At 52.4% G+C, this 19,999-nt stretch overlaps 1 protein-coding gene across 6 annotated transcripts in view; it reads right to left on the bottom strand.

The window, feature by feature from the left end:
* The window catches only part of FMNL2 (formin like 2), a 110,977-nt gene that overhangs the window by 39,797 nt on the left and 51,181 nt on the right, over positions 1-19,999 (bottom strand). For all 6 annotated transcript variants that reach the window (XR_011152065.1, XM_069021348.1, XM_069021345.1 and 3 more), the window contains exons 2-3: positions 8,665-8,748; positions 845-925 (exon numbers count right to left, since the gene is read on the bottom strand). Coding sequence is in view for 5 of the 6 variants with exons in the window: in XM_069021348.1 (XP_068877449.1) it covers positions 845-925; positions 8,665-8,748 (165 nt within the window). In the remaining variant the exon portion in view is untranslated. The remainder of the gene's footprint in view (positions 1-844; positions 926-8,664; positions 8,749-19,999) is intronic.

Genomic DNA, 19,999 nt, shown 5'->3' with positions numbered 1-19,999 from the left:
TGGAGCTGGTCACCATGGATGGAGCTGGTCACCATGGATGGAGCTGATCCCTATGGATGGAGCTGATCCCTGTGGATGGAGCTGGTCACCATGGATGGAGCTGATCCCTGTGGATGGAGCTGATCCCTGTGGATGGAGCTGGTCACCATGGATGGAGCTGGTCACCATGGATGGAGCTGATCCCTATGGATGGAGCTGATCCCTGTGGATGGAGCTGGTCACCATGGATGGAGCTGGTCACCATGGATGGAGCTGATCCCTGTGGATGGAGCTGATCCCTATGGATGGAGCTGGTCACCATGGATGGAGCTGGTCACCATGGATAGAGCTGATCCCTATGGATGGAGCTGGTCACCATGGATGGAGCTGGTCACCATGGATGGAGCTGATCCCTATGGATGGAGCTGATCCCTGTGGATGGAGCTGATCCCTGTGGATGGAGCTGGTCACCATGGATGGTGCACTCAGGTGCACTGAGCCTCTGCCAGGCAAACTCCCAGAGAAAATGACTCAGGAGTTGGACACCCCTTCCCAGGGGTGAGCAAAGGGCCATCAGACAGTGGTTTAGCCAAAGCCAGGCCTAGAGCCTAGCTCAGGGACAATCTGTCTGATTATTTATTGAAGCCAAGGTTATTAAAACAAGCTGTGCTCCATGTCAGATGCTCCTCAGCTTCCCAACATCTGCTCTCCTTCCCAAGCTGGAAAGCAGCAAAATCCCACTTTCTCTTTGCTTCTCCCTGAAACTTTTCCAGGCATTTGCACAAAGGCAGGAAGGAACCTGGACCCCGGGACCATCCTGGCTGAGGAATGAGGGACAGGCAGGAGGAAACAGGATGCTCCTCACCTTCCTGGTCACTGCTGGGTCCAGATATCCCTTCAGCTTCTGGATGTAAGTGTGTGGAGGATTCTTCACTTGGAATCTTTCCTGGAAAAGAGACAGGAATGAACATCAGCCATTTTTCTGTATTTACTTTATGCAGGAAACACGTGCACCACGTTATTAAACCATGTTTATTTATAATACATTATATTCATGCAAATAAAGTACATTTAAATGGATCTCAATATTTATATCAACAGTATAAAAATGCACCTTAAACCTTCAGTGGGAATGCTGAGTTTTAGTTGCACATCCATCTGAAGTTCCAGGGTTTCTGCTCAGCAGGAGCACGGAGAGGAAGGAGAAGGGTCAGGGGAGTGGATGCATGTCCATGATGGATTGAAACCATCACCATAAAATCCAGGAGACCTTTTTAACCACTTGGAAAAATCCTTCCACTATCCCAGGCTGCTCCAAGCCCTGTCCAGCCTGGCCTTGGACACTGCCAGGGATCCAGGGGCATCCATGGAACAACCCATGCCAGCCCCTCCCCACCCTCACAGCCAGGAATTCCTTCCCAGTATCCCAGCCCTCCCTGCCCTCTGGCAGGGGGAAGCCATTCCTAAAGGTCCCAACACCTCATGCAGGGGGACACTCGATCTCCAATCCCCCCTCAGCCCCAGATGACAGATTTTGGTGACAAACACCAGCTCTGTCTTCTGAGAGCTCCCTGATTTTTCCCTGCTTTCCCAGTGGCCAGCTGGAAGTTTATCCCACCAAAGCTGCTGTGAAACACGAGCTGTTCCATGAGCAGTGTTCTGTGTCCAAACCCCCTCACAGCATTCCCAAAAGTTCTGATCCTATTTGTATCTTGGAAGAACTTTACGCTGTTCTGCCCCTTTCCCTGGAGGAAAGATCTCATCCCAGTCTCCTCCTGAAATTTCCCAGTTTATAACTGTTATCTGAAGCCTCCCTTTATTAGGTCAGGATGCAATTTTGGATTATCCCAAAGTTATTCCAGAATGAACAGGACACTGCTGCCCAGTTACCAGAACTGTCTGCACACCACAAGTTCTTCCTGTTATTATCTTGCTGCTTGCTGGAAAAAAAAAGTAATCCTTCATGGCCAGCAGGAAAAAATGAAGGAAAAACTCTTCCCTGAGCTCCACCAGCCCTGGTGGGAGTTCTAGAAGTCACAGAGCACTCATGGCTTTCCTCTTTTACAGCTGGATTCTTTTTCCATGCACCTCCACACAGCTCTGGAATTGGCATTTCCTTTTTTATCTCAAAACCAGCTCAGAAAATGCAAATTGCTTCACTGAGGGTTCTTCTCTGGTCAAAGTGACACCAGCAGGGCCTGTCCTGCTCCAGCACCACATCCACCACCACAGACAGATTCCTCCTGGCTCTCCCACACGGATTCTCAGAGCCAGGCTCACCTCAGGGGCTCCCAGGGGGCAGACAGAGATTTCCTGGAATCCCAGAGTGGTTTGGCTGGGAAGGCACCTCAAGGATCTCCTAACTCCTCCCTCCTCCCACTGCCCCAGGCTGCTCCAAGCCCTGTCCAGCCCGGCCTTGGACACTGCCAGGGATGGGGCAGGAAGGGGGGCTCCTTCTGTGGTTGTGTCCCAGGGGTGGGAGAATGATCCCAGAGGGGTTTGGTTTGGAAGAGACCTTAAGGATCCTCCAGTTCCAACCCCTGCCACGTCCTCCTGGCAGCAGTATCCCATCCCAGCAATGCTCCATGGTCCCTCTCCCATTTATTCCCCCCTTTCTGGGGGTTCTCTCCTGCTGACAGAGCTGTGCTCAGTCCAATCCCCCAGAGAAGCTCTTCTGCTCTCTTGGATTTATTTCTCTTCCCAACTGATCAATCCTCATCTGCTGAAGTGACGGGAGCTTTTCCCAACTGCCAGTTTTAATTGCCTGGAATCTTCAAAATGAAATGTTTAAAGAGACTCAAGGAGCACATTCAAGAGTCTGGGATGCAACTACTGGATGGTTTTGTTTGTTTTCTTCAAACCTGGCTGTAATTATGTATTTATGTCATAATCTCTGCAGCAACCTCATTTAAAAAGATGCTGCCCGTTCCTGTGGAATTATTTGGGTTAAAAGATTTTCAAGATGTTATCCATGAACAGCAAACACCAGCAGTGCTCTTCCCTAAGGACTGACCCAGAACCACTTGTGGCAAACATCTCCTAGGCCTGGAAACATTTTTACAGCCCCTTCAAGTGTTTCTTTTTTGCTGGTTTGGAAAGCTACGAGGGATTAGCCTTTAAAATTGCCCTTTCCTGGCTATGATTCCTGTCTGGCTTTATCCAGCTCGGAGTGTTTTATATTTGAGGCTGATTAAGAAGCTGCAAGAGCCCGGGCTGGGGCTGTGCAGCGAGGCCTCTGGGTCACCCTGGATGTCTGCTCACAGGCATCCCCTTCCCAAAAATCTGACTGGGAGCTCCCAGGGGATGGGAAGGCACGCTGCTGGTTGCAGGCTGTGGACATTGGGATGTGGACATTGGCTGTGGACATGGTCCTCCTTGGGAGCATCCCAACACCCACACTTCCCAAGGCACTGCTCTGCCTTAGAAACCATAATTAAAGGGTTAAAAATCCCTGCTTTTTCCTGTCAGCTCCTCCCCTCCACTTCTGGCAATTCCCACCCACTCCCTGGCCAGCTCTGCTTCCAACCTCAGGATTTGACACCATCCGAACGAGGAGGTCGGGGATTTTTACCACACACATAAAAAGCCTAAAATCCGGATTGGAGCGGCCAAACTTTGCTCAGCAAATACTGAGGGGTGACATCACGGCTGGGACGTGGTGGCTTCCCTGCATTGAGCCATTCAGACACAACAAAGTTCCTAAATCCTGGTGAAACCTTTTTTATCTCCACTACGTGACTCCTGTGAGCTCCAGCATTATCTGCAGCCTGAAAGGACACGGGCACGGAGCAGCAATGACTCCACACTGCCTTTGTCAGCCACCTACAAAGCAAACGAGCTTAATTCCCAAGGATAAAGGCCCTTTTTTACTTGGAAAATCCCTCAGGAGTGGTGTTGTAAGCCAGGATGGAACAGCACAGGGAATGCAAGGGCAGCGGCACCAGAGATGAGCTGGGCCCAGCACCTCCCTTTGGGGGAATAAACAGGGAAAACTCACTGGGATTCAATTCAGAGAGGGACTTTGGACAAGGGACGGAAGGACAGGACACAGGGAATGGCTTCCCAGTGCCAGAGGGCAGGGATGGATGGGATATTGGGGAGCAATTCCTGGCTGGGAGGGTGGGAAGAGCCTGGCACAGGTTATTCCATGGATGCCCCTGGATCCCTGGCAGTGTCCAAGGCCAGGCTGGAATAACCTGGGACAGTGGGAGGTACCCCTGCCCATGGCAGGGGTGGCACTGGATGGGCTTTAAAGTCCTTTCTAACCCAACCCATTCCATGATTCCGTAATTCAGGGGAAAAGCCTGGATGAGGAGCACAACACCGCTCCAGTGGCTCCTTCACCCACAATTTGCACTTTCTTTTCCGATGGATACAGGAAGAAAGGGAGGCTGGGGGAGCTTTGCTTCAGCAGCCGAGAGGAACTGCTGCACTTCTGCATTTCCTCTTCCACGTGATCCTACAAAGAACTCGGCACATCTCCTGATCACCCAACTCTGGAAAACGTATTCATTCCGGAACCAGGAAATTGTGGCTTTTCCAACAATCCTTGGCTCCCAAAAAACATTCAGGGCATTTTTCTGCATTAGCCCATATGTTGTTCTCATTATTATCATTATCCTTGCTAAGCTGTTTCATTCTTGGGATTCACAGATGCCGGGGAAGCACCCGACTCGGGATCAGAATCCCACAGGAAGTGCTGGGAGTGCATAAAACCCATGGACTGGGATCAGTGTTGAATTAGATGGGACAAGGAGACGGGGAGCAGTGTCTCCTCCCTCCCGAGGCACAAACACATCGTGAACACGGTGCAGGATTCCCCATCTCCCACAGCTCCAGAGGGTGGCTCGCTCCTGTCCCAGCAGCAATCCAGCCATTCCCACCAGCAGGACAACGTGTCACTTGGTGAGTGTCCTTATGGAACGAGGTGACAGCAGCTGCTCATCCCTGCCCTAATGAGGAGGCAGAATGATCCACTCCCCCAGGATTAAGGTCCTGCCAAAGCAGGTCACTGTCAGCTCCCTGCTGCACCCAGCTGCTGCTCCCTGCCATGCCAGGGGTGCCGAGCCCTTCCCAATCCCACATCACTGAGCCTGGGACTCCTCATGCCCTGATCTCCAACCTCTCCATCCCTCCTTGTCTGATCTCCCCTGTGCCTCCTCTCCCAGGGTGACTCAGTCAGATGAATGAAGCCACGAGTGTCCCAAAGTCCAGCTTCTCCCGAGTTCAGTAAAACACGGGATTTTCCACCCTGTGTTTACCCCAAGAGGGCAGATTCCCTGGAATAAACCATGTTTTTTAAGCAAAGGCTCTCAAACCAGAGCTGTAAATGGCTTCTGCAGCACAGGCAAAGTGATGGAAAATCCTTGGCTGGATATTGGCAAAAACCCCTGCATCTCTGTTGTCAAAGGGTCAAAGGCACCAGAAGGGTTCCCAGTCCCCTTAGCACAGTCCTGAGGAGAAATCTGGGCTCCACTGAGGAATTTGGGACAAAAAATGGCCCAGCACCCCCACAACACCCTGCTCCTCGCTCAGTCCCTTCTCCATCAGCATGGATCCCTCAGGCAGGGAAACCCCCTGGCAGCAAAGATGGGTGGCCCAGCACCCCACCCACCAAAGCCATCCCAAGAGCTCCACGTGGCCACCAGCCTCTGAAACACCAGGCACCTGCCTTCTCCTGGAGCTTCAGCAGGAAAGGGAGGGTTCCACAAACACCTCAGGAGGAAATTTTGGGTGCAAACCTCACAACTTTCCTGTGAGTCTCTTCATCCCTTACTCCCACACCTGCCGTGTGTCCCAAGGCGAGGCCACCATTTGCCATTAGAGGGCAATGAAGAACTTTGCAGGACGTCCCCAAGCCCTTCCCTCCACATCCATGTCCCTCTGCAGCACCTCCTGGCACCCAGCTGGACAGAGGCCTCGAGGACACCAAAAGAGCCCTCAAGGATCCCATTTCCTGGATTTCCACACATCCTCCTCGCTGCCTGGATCATTCCCAACACCAACCCCTCAGATGGCCACCGTGACCCTTTCCACAGTGGACAAGAGATTTCCTGGCTTTCCTCTTTTCCTCCTTCTTGTACCTTATCCAGAGAGGTCAGAGCAAGCCCTGAGGACAACACTGAGATGTTTGGGAAGGTTTATAGACAAAGGAAGAGAAAATTCCACATGGGATGAGTCCTCCACAACCAGCCCAGCAGCCCTTACAGTGATTCAAACAATGCACATAATCCTATTCATGGCAGATTATTATTCATTATTATTAATTATTATTGTTGTCATCATCATGAAACTGGTTCCCCACTTTTGTTAATCTCATTTTTTGCAAAAGGGAGAGTTCCCTTTGGGGGATTAACTCCTAACATTCTCCCAATATTCCACAGATAAATATCCAGGAACCACTGCACAGACTGTTTAGAAAATACCATTTCTGGACGCTTTTTCCTTTCAGATCTAAGCTGAGAAGCAGCACAGGAGAGAAGGAGTTCATTTCCTCACTGATTTACAAGCAACACCAGGGGGAAATGGTGTAGTGGGTGAAACCAAGGGAAAACAGCAGCCAAAATCTGCATCCGTAGTAAAAACATCCTGCACAACCCCTGCTCCTGGAAGGGCTCTCATCCCTGTAATTCCAGGGACAGATATAAATATTTCACACCCCATATGCTGCATTTGGGGCTTTTAGTGGCACCTGCTCACACTGCTCTGATTGAGGGGGGACATCAGGGAGCTGTGACAGACCCCAGCCCGTGCTCCCTGCCCAGTGTGTCCCATGGGATGGCTGGACACGGGAGAGGTGGCACTTGGTCACCTCCTGCTCCTGCTCCTGCCAGTGCTGGCCCCACAGTGCTGGTTACATCAGCCCTGCGCTGCTTCCCTGCCTTTCCAGAGGATGGGAAGGGCCTCATCCCAGAGAAGGGACTCATCCCAGCCCGGGGGTGGACTCGGAGTTGTGCAAGGAGCTGTTAAGAGCCGCGATTACTCCAGATTGCAAATTTCCTTCCCATCTGCTCATCCCTCCTATCCCACCCCAGAGCTCGGGAGTGAATCAGCAGCAGCTGCAAAGGGTGGATCAGCTCTGAGGTGGGAATTTGCACATCCAGGCTGGGATCAAACGGCTTCTGCCTGTCCCGCTGCCAACCGGGAATCCAGCACGGAGCTCAAACCTCTGCAGGACGCTCTGGGAACACCCGTGACACAAATCATGGATTAGGCTGGGAGGGACCCTAAAGCCCATCCAGTTCCACCCCCTGCCATGGGCAGGGACACCTCCCACTGTCCCAGCCTGCTCCAAGCCCTGTCCAACCCGGCCTTGGACACTGCCAGGGATGGGGAATTCACAATCCCTCGCAGCAGTTCCTGCAATTTTTGAGTGTCTCACTAAACAAGAGTCTTTAAATAGCTCAAGCTTTGCATTCTCTGCACAGGAAACTCATGGGGAAAAAAGCAATTCTTTATTAAGCTTTACTTTAAGGTACCTGTGCAATAGATTTAAACTGCCAGAGGGCAGGATTAGATGGGATATTGGGAAGGAATTCTTTCCTGTGAGGGTGGGGAGGCCCTTGGATGGAATTCCCAGAGAAGCTGTGGCTGCCCCTGGATCCCTGGAAGTGTCCAAGGCCAGGCTGGATAAGGCTTGGAGCAATCTGGGACAGTGGAAGTGTCCCTGGGGTTGGCACTGGGTGGGCTTTAAGGTCCCTCCCAACCCAAACCAGTCTGGGATTCCATGATTGGATCAGACACCCCCCCACTGTAACAGCTGAATAGGAAGTGTCCCATAAATGTCTTTATCCCAATGTCCCTGAGCTCCCAGCACGGCTGCATCTCCTGCCAAACTCTCACCCTGGTTCTGCTGAGTTTACATCCCAAGGGAACATCCCACTTTCCCAGTGCTGGATCAATTATTTTCATTAGCCATTACTGCTGAAGTCCATGGCAGTCCCAGTTTTGCTGCTGGCTCCCAAATTCAAATCCCACCTTTGGCACATTTCGTTTTCCCCCAAAACGCCTTTCCTGTTTATCCATCACATCCTGTTAGTCGCTGCACGGCTCACGAGGAGATGCCTCAGCATCTGGCACTGCCTGATCCGAGGCTGCTCCCAGCCCCTGGAGGTGAACAGGAGTTCAGGCTGCAGCAGCAGCCGCCTGTCCCTGGAGGTGACAGCTCCAGCCGTCACCACGGAGCGTGATGTGGGCAGCCAAACACTCCCTGGGCTGAGATCATTTGCTCAGGACACACAGGGCAAGACTCTGAGGTCAGGCAGAGCCTGTGCAGGGCAAAATCAGCAGCATTCAGCAGAGGGAATCCAGGATGGAAATATCAGAGGGGAAAGGGATATCCCTCTGTGAGGTGGGAATTTCCACAGCCAGGCTGGGACCAAACAGCTTCTGCCTGTCCTGCTGCCAACACAGCCTCCAGCACAGAGCTCACACCTCTCTGGGACACTCAGAGAAACATCTGTGACACAAATCATGGAATGACAGAATCCCAGATGGATCGGGTTGGCTGCAGGTATTACTGCAAGGCCTCTAGGAGTGGTCACCAACAACGGAGCAAAAGCCAAAGGAATGAGTGTTGGAAACTCCTGGGAACAGGTGCCTGCAAGGTCTTGCTCAGCCCAGGGACGCTGTGGATGGAGCAGCTGGAAAGAGGCATCTCCCAAAGGCTCTCCCGAGGCTCCTTACCTGGTCACAGATGAGCTCCCACTTCTTCTCGTTGTCGTACTGCCGCAGGAGCCGGGCTTTGTCGGGAGGCAGGTTCATGGCATTCTGTGGAGAGACAGGAATATTGGGAGGGATCAACCAGGGCCAAATCCAGCTGGAGCAAACCAAGGCAGCGTGGCTGCGGTTGTTCAATTGTTTCACATGAATTCCTGATGCCAGAGTTGCTCAGGAACGTTCCCTCTCCCTGTTGGTTTTGGCCCCAAAAGCGCCGCTGAATCCCGAGGCACCCACGGGCAGGGCTGGGCCACGCTGGGACACACGAGGTGAGACTGAGGGCCAGCCCTGAGCTCCAGGTTCTGGGCTTTTAGGAAAAGATTCCTCTCTGTGAGGGTGGGGAGGCCCTGGCACAGCTTCCCAGAGAAGCTGTGGCTGCCCCTGGATCCCTGGAAGTGTCCAAGGCCAGGCTGGATAAGGCTTGGAGCTGCCTGGGATAGTGGAAGGTGTCCCTGCCCATGGAATGAGATGAGCTTTATAAGGCTCCTTCCAATCCAAACTACTTTGGGATTCTGTGACCAGCCACCTCCATCCAGTGAAGAGGACAGGATTCCCTGAGCTGCCACAGCACAGGGGTGCCCCAGACAGGTCCTGTTCCCTTCCCCTGAGGGAACATTCCAAAGGGAAACGCCCCCCACTGTGGGCTGGGGCTGCAGGACAGTCTTCTCCCAACAGGATCGTGAAACGCCACTTCATTTTAACTCCAACAGCTAGCCAGGTTGGAAACGCCACCACATGCCACCTTATCTGGATGACACAGATCCCAGAGTCAGGATTGCTGCTGCCCAACCCCCCGAGATAATAATCCCAGCCTGTGAGTGACAGGAGTCAGGAGGAAGGGGAGAGGCAGCAATTATTTGATCCCTATCATTCCTGGCTCCTTTGATGTGAGATCTCCTTCCAGGACAGCTCTCTGGGAAGGGCTGTGCAGGCCACTGGTTCCCAAGGCAGCATTCCCAAGAGTCCTGTCCTGGAATGTGCAGCATACCTGTCATGCTTGTGCTCCTGGAGAACCCAGAACACTGAATGGAACCCAGGAACACCTGGATGGAACCCAGGAACACCTGGAGAGCTCTGCAAACACCACGCCTGGAGAGGATCCCCACCAGCCCAGTCGAGCACAGCAAGGCCAAGTGGTGGGTGGAAAATCTGTTGAGCACCTCTTGGGCTCCAGCAGCTCCTGGGCTCCAGCTGGAATTCCCAGACTGGCCCCAGTTAACCCTTGAGGACCACAGGCCTCTGGCAGTCCATGCCCAGCGAGGAAGAGCCGGCCAGTCCCAGCAGCACCGGACACAACAATAAATCAGAATCAGTAAATCGGAGTTTCGGACTCAAATCCCACTCCAGGAGCAGCTTCCCAAGGCTGCAATGGGCAGCCTCCAGCTTTATTCCAGCAGGCTGTCCTGGGGATCCCTGGAACCATCCCAAATCCACACCCTGCCCAGACCTCCTCCATTTCCTCGCACAAACCCCATCCCAGGGAAGGGAAGAGGAGAGATGTAGACAAGGAGCACCTGTTGGGATCAGCCATCCAGGACACCTCACTGGCACCTGGAAAATGGGAATTTAAGGAAGTTCCTGGCAGGATCCCAGGTGCCAAGGGCAATTCAGTGCCAGGGGATGGTGTAGGTAGTGCTGACCACACTGATGGGCACCAGGACAGCTGGGAGAGCCTTGGGAATGAGGGACAGCTGAGGATTTGCTCCTCTGCCCTCCCTCCATCCCAGCCCCGGAGTGTCCCTGCTCCTGGGGATCCCCTCCACACCTCCTGCTCCCATGGCTGCTCTTCCCAGAGCTTGTTTTCCATCAGATAACAATGGCTCTTTCCTCTGCTCATCTCTGCTGTCATGCTGGCAGTATTTATAGGCTCTGATCATATCTGTGCTCGCTTCTCCTCTCAGTCTCTCACCAGGCATCTTATCAGCTCTGTTATCATTTCATGCACTTCTTGGTATTTTTCCTGAGGGTTCTTCCAGCACCATTCCTTACTCCTGAGCCATATTTCACAGCTCTCAGCTGGAGGAAAAGCTCCAGTGTTTACCTGCAATGCAGCCCTTGTCAAGCTCTGATCTCCTTAGAGCTAATCAGCTTACGCACCCCGGCTGGCACCGGGACAGGAAACCTGCCTGGAAACCTCGGCAGGACTCGGCTGTGGCTGGGGTTCAGCAGGGATGAGAGCTGGAACGGGGAAAACAAGAGCCAGGCAGCAGGCTCCAGTGATCTCATTCCCAAATGAAGCCATCTGAGCTCACTCTGCTACGGGAAGTGCTTTGCTTTGCTCCGCACAACCACTCTGTGTCCCTCAACAGCTCACTCCAGACATTCCTGCCCTCTCCCACAGGGAAAACCCTCTCTGGACACGGTGTGCAGCCAGGCTCAGCTCCCTGTGTGGAAGCTGAGGGTGAACTGCACCTGCTCACTTCCCAAAAAGAGATTTAAAGCATGACCATGGTATGGACAGGACCAGGGCTCACCCCAGAGTCCCTCCAGTCCTTGGCTTGATCTCTGCTGGAGGGAACTGGGAAGGAAAGAACCACCTTGGTTACCTGCACAGCCTAAGGGAGGTTCAGAACTGTCAGAGTGTCCGAAGGGGGGACCAGGAAGGGTCTGGAAGGGATAGATGAGCATTCGAGGTCTGGGGTGGGGGGGTTCTTCCTTATTTCATTGAGTTTCCCTGGATTTGGGGGGTAGTTTTATCCCTTTTTTCCTTCAGCTTCCCTGGAGGGGCCACACGAGGAGCTGCTGAGGGCGCCTGGTTTGCTGGAGGAGACTGAGAGGAGACTCATCCCACTCTGGAGCCTCATCCCAAGGGACAGCTCCGATCTCTGCTCTCTGTGATCAGGGACAGAACCCGAGGAACGGCCAGAGCTGTGCCACGGAATTTTAGGTTGGATCTCAGGGAAAGGTTCTTCCCCCAGAGGGTGCTGGGCACTGCCCAGGCTCCCCAGGGAATGATCACATTCCCAAGGCTGCCAGAGCTCCAGGAGCGTTGGGACACCGCTCCCAGGGATGCCCAGGGTGGGATTACTGGGGGTCTGTGCAGGGCCAGGGGCTGGACCCATGATCCTTCCCACTGAGGATATTCCAGGATTCTACACCGTACCTTTGCTGAAACCTGGACTAAGGATTTCCTTACTCTCAACAGCCACTCCCTGCTGGAAAATCGCTTCCTAATCCATGGTATTTTTACTCACATGGGAAGCAACAGATTTTTTTTAACATCTCTGCGTGGCACTACCCCAAGTGGCTCCTGATATCCAAGTGCACTGCTCCCAAGTCCGTAACTCCAGCCGTAGCAGCAGGATCTGAGGCAGCAGCTACTGAACTGGCTCCGGGAGCTTTGCTGCAGTCACACCCAACCAGACACATTCAGCGTCTGGATTCCTTATTCCCTGTGGATCCCTGGAATGACTCACCAACGTCTCCTGGCCACTTCCAGCTCTTACAACCGTGGGCTTCACACATCCCAGTGCTCTCTAGTTAATGGCAGGTCTATGTCCTGTGGTTTCCCTTCCCATCTTTTCCCAATGAGAGCTCTGAAGGCTTCTGACAGCAGAACTATTCCCTCCCTAAAACAATCCAAACTCCTGCTGCGGCCAGCAGGGATGGCTCCACTCTCTCCTCTCCTGCCTGTGTTCCCAGTGTCACCACCCACTTGTGCAGCTGGAGACCCTCTGCCAGCAGAGCAGATTTCCATCAGCTCAGGAAGAGCTGCACCTTTAACCGGATCCCCAGCTTGCACTAGGACCCCATAAACCCCATTCCTGAGAGTGGGAACTGCAGCTGAAGCAGCCTCATCTTGTGCCCCACAGCTCTGCATCCTCACTCCCATCCTCATCCCTATCCCTGGCTCCTGGCTCCAGGGATGGCTCCTACCAAACACAATCCAGATTAAAAAGAACCATTTCTGGCCGAACTGTTCTGCCCCCCGGCCGAGCAGCCGAGCCCAGGTGAGCTCTGCAGCTTTGCTCTGCTCCTTCCTCCCACAGCCCCAGGAAATCAGTCCCACCTTCCTCACTTGCAACTTTCCACTACCTCACGGTGCTTCCAGGCCTGGGGAGGGAGCAAAGCCAAGCTCCGGCACGTCATCCTGCCTGGAGAGGCCGTAGGAAACCGGAGCACTCGGCTTCCGACTCCTCAGCAACACCTCCCAACACAAACCTGGAGTGACTGCAGCTGGATCCTGCACAGCCTCCTGCTGTCTGCAAGGGCTCCTGTCCAACCCCATCCCGGCTCCAAGAACACGGGACTTCACTTTCCCCCCCAAATTCCAAAGTTATTCATGTCTGCTGCTACGTGCCAAACCATCTAGGTAAGGTTTCCATTCCGTTTGCTCTGGGTTGGCAGGATAAAGCTGGGCCTTAAATTAATCACAGTAGCAGATGGAAAACTGGGGGGAATACAAGCAGACCTCCAAAATATTAAATTGCTTAAGAGGTAAAAATAAAACCAGAGTGCAACAAGGAAATTTATGTCTTTTTAACCTATGAAATAAAGCCCAGCTCCATCCAAACTGGCGGAGCCTCCAATTCCAGGTTTTGATGCTAAAGATCTCATTTTGTGGACTGATCTGCAGGATTTGGGCACCACCACCACAGCTTGGCTTCACCCCTGGTCTCAAACATGTCCCCTGGGGCTGTCCTGCTGTCCCCTTCCATGGAAAAGGGGCATTGACAGAGCTGCTGGTGGCCACGTGGGGTGGCCCCAGGCGCTGGGGGCAAAGCACTTCTGCAGCCAGCATTATCCAGGAAAATGCTACAATACATCCCATGTAAAATACATCCCAGAGTGGGATAAAGCACCCAGCTGCAAAGGGAAGGACCAGCAGATGCCTCCAGGTGCCACCTGCAGCCCAGGTCACACCAGCACCAGCTCCAGTGCCAGTGGTGGAATGACTGAGCTGTGCTTTTTCCAACTTATTCCTTGTTTTCCTGAGGATTAAAAGGCTCAGTGTTTTGGAAAACCAGTGTAGCAGCAACTCAACTGACTCAAAAGCATGAGCATTGCTAATTAATAGCATTGCTAATTAATAGCACCAGGCTGCTGCTCTTATTGATCTTATCACCTTCAAGTCCACAGCCCTTTTATTAATGAATCCTGGCATTGATGTGCTGGGAATGAACAGAGTCCTCCTGATCCATTCGTTCCCATGAGCTGCCCTGGATGTGTCAGTACAAGCTCATGAAGCCCTGAAATGTGGGATGTCCTCACCATCCAATGGATGGGGATGGGAAAAGGCAGGAAAGCAGAGCCTGGCAAGGGAAGGCGAGTCCGACACCGCTGCCAACGTCAGCGCTGGAGCAAGGGACATTAAAAGCCATCCCAGCAAAGAGTTAAACTTCCCACTTCCATAGAGGCACTGCTAACCTTGCAAGGAATAAAGGTATCCCAGGAAAACCTTATCTGCAAGGACACACCCTGATGTGGCAGGTGAGGGTGAAGGGAATTCCCACTCCTCCTCCAGGAGACACCGAACAGGAACTCACATTCCTGAGAATTAATTCCCAACTGGCTTTCTCCTCCTGTCCTCCCTCTGACTGGGATTATTCCCACCTTGCACTTCTCCCAGAGAGATGGAAAAACAAACCTGGATCATTTCTGGTTTCACAACAGCACTGAGGGAAAAGATCAGGGCTTTCAAACACTTCAAATAAGTCTTGGTCCTCGTGACTCAGATTTACACACCCACACTAAAGCTCTGCTCTTACTCCAGGCTTCAAGGACTCCCTATCCTCACCTGGAACTTCCCAATCTGAGCTTATTCTCCAGCTCATCTGTTAAACTTCCCAGTTCCTCAGGTTCAGCACAGCATTTTGCCTCCAGCTCTCCAGGGTTTATCTCACTCTCTCCACCATGACGAGCTGCAATCCCGATTTTTCCTGCATTTCACTCAGGGCTGTTTTAAGGCAGAGCCTGAAGTATTTTTAACTTTTATTAATATCCAGTGAGTTCTTACAAAGCAGACCCAAAACTGGTTCCTAAGTGAAGTCCATACCTCCCACCTCCACAACATGGAGACAGAGCAGCCCTTCCCTGGCTGGAGAGAGCCTGAGAACCAAATCCCAGGTCCTGAGTGGATCCAGGTTTCCTTCTTGGCACTGAGCTGCCCACGTCCTCCCAGAGTCCAGGGTCCAAAAGCAACCAAATTCCAAAAACATTAAAAAGAGAATGAAAAGCAACATAAATCAGTTCAGATGCGTTCATGTGACACTGCCACCCTTGGCTGTCAGAGATGTGATGAGGCTGGAAATGTTCCCTCACAATCTCTAAATTTAGCTGGTGTGAAAAGGAACCAGTTTAGAACAAGGAGGGTGCCCAGGCAGGAGCAAACCCAGGGCTCTGTGCTCAGCCTTTGAGGCTGGAGCAGGACAACTCCAACTTCCCAACACCCCTCCTCCTCTGCTGGGACAACCAAGGGGACAGTGGCTGCTTGATGGTGGCTTGGAGCCATCAAGAGCCACCAGTGAGACCTCACCCCACTCACTCAATCACCTCTGACTCGAGGTTTACCGAGGGTCTGGAACATCTGGGTACAGCATTAATGTGTGCATGTGGCACCTGGGGACAGGGGTTAGAGGTGGCCTTGGCAGTGGTGAGGGAATGGTTGGATCTGATGATCCTCGAGGGCTTTTCCAACCTTAACGATTCTGTGATTCCTCATCCCCAACACTTCCCAGGGGAAACACACATTGATCAGGTCACCCAACGCCACAGCGCAGGAGGGCCGTGGCAGCCAGGTCTCTTGAGCCTGGGGGAAAATCCCCAGAATCCCAGAATCATCCAGGTGGGAGGAGACCTTGAAGAGCATCAAGTCCATCAACCCAGCACCACCACAACCATCCCTAACCCACATCCCCAGGTGCCACATCCAGACACCTCTTGAGCATTTCCAGAGACAGTGACTCCATCACATCCTTGGGCAACTCATTCCAGTGCCTGACCACTCTTCCAGGGAAAAAAAAAAAATCCAATATTTAATCTGGACCTCCCCTAGGGCAACTCAAGGTCATTTCCTCTCATCCCCTCACTGGGGACATGGCAGAAAAGCCCAACCCCACCTCACCCCACCCCCCTGCCCAGGAGTTGTAGAGACCAATGAGGTTCCCCCTGTGCCTGCTCTTCTCCAGACACAAATTCCAGAAGAAATCACAAAATTCTGTAAGAAGCAGATCCTGGCCCCAAACCCTCCTCACTCGCCACGTCTGGAGAAGGTCCCTCACCCTGCCCTAACTGTGACCCTTTCTGCAGAAGAAGTCTCTGTGTAGCTCCAGGAGCCGCCTACCAAAACAACCTCGGGATTTTTGTCCAGCATTAAAATTTAATTCCAGGGCCTGGCCTGTAAAACAGCCCTTAATATTCTCCTTGAATATTAAAATGCAACTTTTTGCAATTTTCTGTGCTACTTAACTCCCCAGCCCTGCTCTGGTGTGTTTATTTAGGAGAGCCAGAGGCAACTGAAGCGAGCTCCAAGTTCCCTGACTTTATGAGGAACCCAAGCTAGGCTAAAATTAAATGCACTTATTGTTCTAATCCTCCTTCTCCTCTCCTGTTTTTCTTTATTAAACTGGTCTTTGATCTAAAAATACCAATGCTCTGCCTGCACCAGGCCTTCCTCCTCCTAAACACGCCCTGGATCCGCAGGGAAGAGCAGGAGAAGCTTCCCCAGCACGGAGGGACCTGCTGAGGGGAGAGGACAAGGTGTGTGGAGCTCATCCTTGGGAAATGATTGGAAAAGAATCCAAGTGGAACTCTTGACTTCTGGATCCGTGATTCCCCACGTGCACCTCGGTGGGCGTGAGGTTATCCAGGAACACCCACTTCATACATGGAAGGGGAAAGCTGGGATGTAGAAAATTGTGGTGGGAACGTGCGGTTCCTCAGCTGGTAAGAAAGGACTAAACCATCCAGGAATCCAGTGGCAGGGAAGGGGGAATATTCCTTGGGAGATCATCTCCTTCATCTCCTTATAGCCAGCCTGGAATCCTGATGGAGCACGGCTTGGAGGCAGCCAGGGGGTTCCTGCCCCACATGGCCGTGGTGGACGATGTCCACGTGCAGGGCTGACACTCAGGTTCCTGTGTTTTGCCACCACTGGGGTTTTCCACGACTTTTCCAAGCCCCTCAGTGTCCATCACCCCTCCCCACGTGCCGCTCGTCACTTCACTCCCTTTGATCAGCACTGCCATTTGCATATTTATCATAAATTAGCATTTCCCTTCCGAGCTCTTCCCAGCCACTGTGGGATCGCTCCTTCAGTCCTGGCTCAGTGATGGGACAGACTGGATATTAGGGACATTTCTTCATGGAAAGGGTGGCCAGGCATTGGAATGGGCTGCCCAGGGCAGTGGAATCCCCATTCCTGAAGGGATTCAAAGCCATGTGGATGTGGCACTTGGGGACACGGGGCAGTGGTGGCCTTGGCAGTGCTGGGAAATGGTTGGATTGGAGATCTTGGAGGGCTTTTCCAACCTTCAGGATTCTCTGATTCTCTGATCCTAAACCCCTTCTCCTCACACAGCAAGTGGGGTCTTGCTGGGAGAGCCACGACGGCTCCGACCCCGCTGAGGGAACTTCACCCAGGAAACCTCTGGAAGGTTTTGGGGACCAAGGACTGCAGTGACCACGGAGCTGCTTGCTCCTCTCAAAAACCCAGGCTTGGCTTAAGGGCCTCACATTTTGGGAAAGCTGAAACCTCATTAATTCATCACTGAAAAAGAATTCCATGGTAGGAACGCTTCAAAGGCCAAGCCAGGCCTGACTCACTCCAAGCCCCGGGCTCGTCCCGTGGCTTTATTAAATCACTCACTGCTGATAAGGCAAACCACAAAATCCAAAATTACAGCCCTTTCAGTGAAATGTCAGAGAAAGTGACTTCCAAAGAACCAAAATGTGTATTCCAAAGGCTGTGCTGGGAATTGCACAGATGGTGGGCAGTGCCCACGACTCCATTCATGGGGCAGCCCGGAGTGCTGGGAGCTGCGGGGCACAAAAACGCTGGAAAACACACAAAAAACGGGGTTCCAGCCATTTTTACATCTTTCCATCTTGTGCTGCCTCACAGCAGCACGGGCAGAGTGGCGAGGTCCAAGCATCCCTACAATTATCCCAAAGATACCAATGGATTTTGGGTTTTCTTTGGAATTTTTCCCCAGATCCCATTGCTGTGAGTCAGAGGATCCCCATCCCCTGGTGCCGTTGTTCCCTACAAACCCTCTGGAAGTGGAGCATATGTCACCTGTGGGACTGCACTGCTGCTCATCCATCAGCTGCTCAGGAGGAAAAAGGAAAAGGAACATTCCAGGCAGCAGCTCCGACCGGCGGCTGCTGAAGCCCAGCTGGCAGCTGTGCACACCCCACTGCAGCACAGCTACATGGGATTTGGGAAGGAATTCCTTCCTGGGAGGGTGGGGAGGGGCTGGGATGGAATTCCCAGAGCAGCTGTGGCTGCCCCTGGATCCCTGGCAGTGCCCAAGGCTGGGTTGGACATTGGGGCTTGGAGCAGCCTGGGACAGTGGGAGGTGTCCCTGCCCATGGCAGGGGTGGGATGGGATGGGATGGGATGGGATGGGCTTTAACATTCCAACCCAACTCAGTCTGGGACTCTGTGATTTATATGGTATTCCAGAGGATGACAGAAGGGATTTTCAGAGGGTGGGTGGAACAAAACCCCTCCTCATATGGAGGATCCCGCACTTCCCCTCCAAAGGGATGAGCTGGTCGGAGACATCGGCCAAGTCAACCTCATTCAGGAAAAGCTGGATAAAATTCTCATCAAAACACTTAAACTTCTCCTAAGTGCAATTTTTAAGGCAGTTGATGATCCCAGATTATCCTACATGCACTTCTGTGATAGAAATACCGTGTATTTTCTCATCAGAAATCATGGAATTCCACACTGGTTTGGGTTGGAAGGGACCTTAAAGCTCATCCCACTCCTCCCCTGCCATGGCAGGGACACCTTCCCCTATCCCAGGCTGCTCCAAGCCCCATCCAACCTGGCCTGGGACACTGCCAGGGATGTCACAGCTTCTCTGGGCAATGTGTGCCCACAAACACTCTCCTCACATAGGGATAAAAATCCATGGAATCCATTCCAAGTGAGTTTCTTATGCAACACCAGCTGAGACTTCAACTCCAGCGCCCACAAAAAACCCCCACACGGCAAAATCCAACCACCATCCCCACACAAGCAGATGGATAAAATCCCCCCCAAAGCCAGAATAAAACACAGGGATGTGTTTAGAGGGACACAAATAAAATCCAAGAGCAAACCCAGCCCACGGGGTTTGGTCCCAGGACAGAGGAAACGGGGCTGGCTGGCAGCTCCCTGATGGATGCTGCTCTAGGAACAAAACCTTCACTTGAATAATATTAAGGGTTGGATAAACCAAGAAAAATAAATGAAGTCAGGGATAAAAAGCCTGGCCCGGGGCCTGGTCCCAGGTTTTCTGTCTCCAGTGAATGTCAGCACGAGCCCTCCTTGGAAAACCACGTCCCAGACAAAAGTCCTGCTTTGGAGGCAGCCAGGAACTCGCTCAGATGCTCAGAGCTGGAGCCTTTGGAGCCTGTTTTTAATTCTCCCTGATTTCCCTTCCCTGATTTCCCTTCTCTTCCCAACATCCTCCAGCCAATCCAGGTCTCTGCCCTCCCCTCAGAGGGAGCAGGTAAATCAACAGACCTCCTTAAAAAATGCAAATTATTTACATCCCTCTTTGCTGCACTCAAGTACTTGATGGACAGGGAAAGGAATTTACTTGGAAGTTGATTCCACCTAAAAATGTAAACACCAGAAAAGGCTCTCACACACCGAGCCTCAATCCCAAGGGAATTTTTAACAGCGAGTTACAAACTTGGATTTACACTGGAAATATTTACAGGTCTCACTACTGCAGGCACCACTCCAGCCCGGCAGAGGAGGTGCAGGGAAGCCAAAATAAACCCAAATCCTGTGACTTTCCAGCCATAATATTGGAGCAGGAATTCCTGCAGCAGGGCTGCTGCTCCACTGTCCCCAGGGCTCCCTGGCATTCTGCTGGCAGTAAATCACTGAAAACGTGTCACCCACACACACAGGGGCATTGTGTGACTCATCTGAAGTGACTAAAATTCAGCATTTTCAGGCACCAGCCCTGATTTTTGCTGCTTCACCACAGATTTCACAGCACCTTTTTGAGATACTATTTTCATTTTGGTTTTTTCGAAGTGTTCAAGGCTCCACGGATTTGCCAAGAACGAGGCATCAGGATTGCAGGGAATGCAGTGGCCCTGAGGGAACACCTCTGCCTGCCCTCCCTTTGTTCCT

Source organism: Aphelocoma coerulescens, chromosome 7, assembly GCF_041296385.1.
Source record: "Aphelocoma coerulescens isolate FSJ_1873_10779 chromosome 7, UR_Acoe_1.0, whole genome shotgun sequence".
In the NCBI taxonomy this organism is placed as follows: Eukaryota; Metazoa; Chordata; class Aves; order Passeriformes; family Corvidae; genus Aphelocoma; species Aphelocoma coerulescens.
The sequence above is the reverse complement of the archived record's forward strand: the minus strand, read 5'-3'. Positions and strand labels throughout refer to the sequence as shown.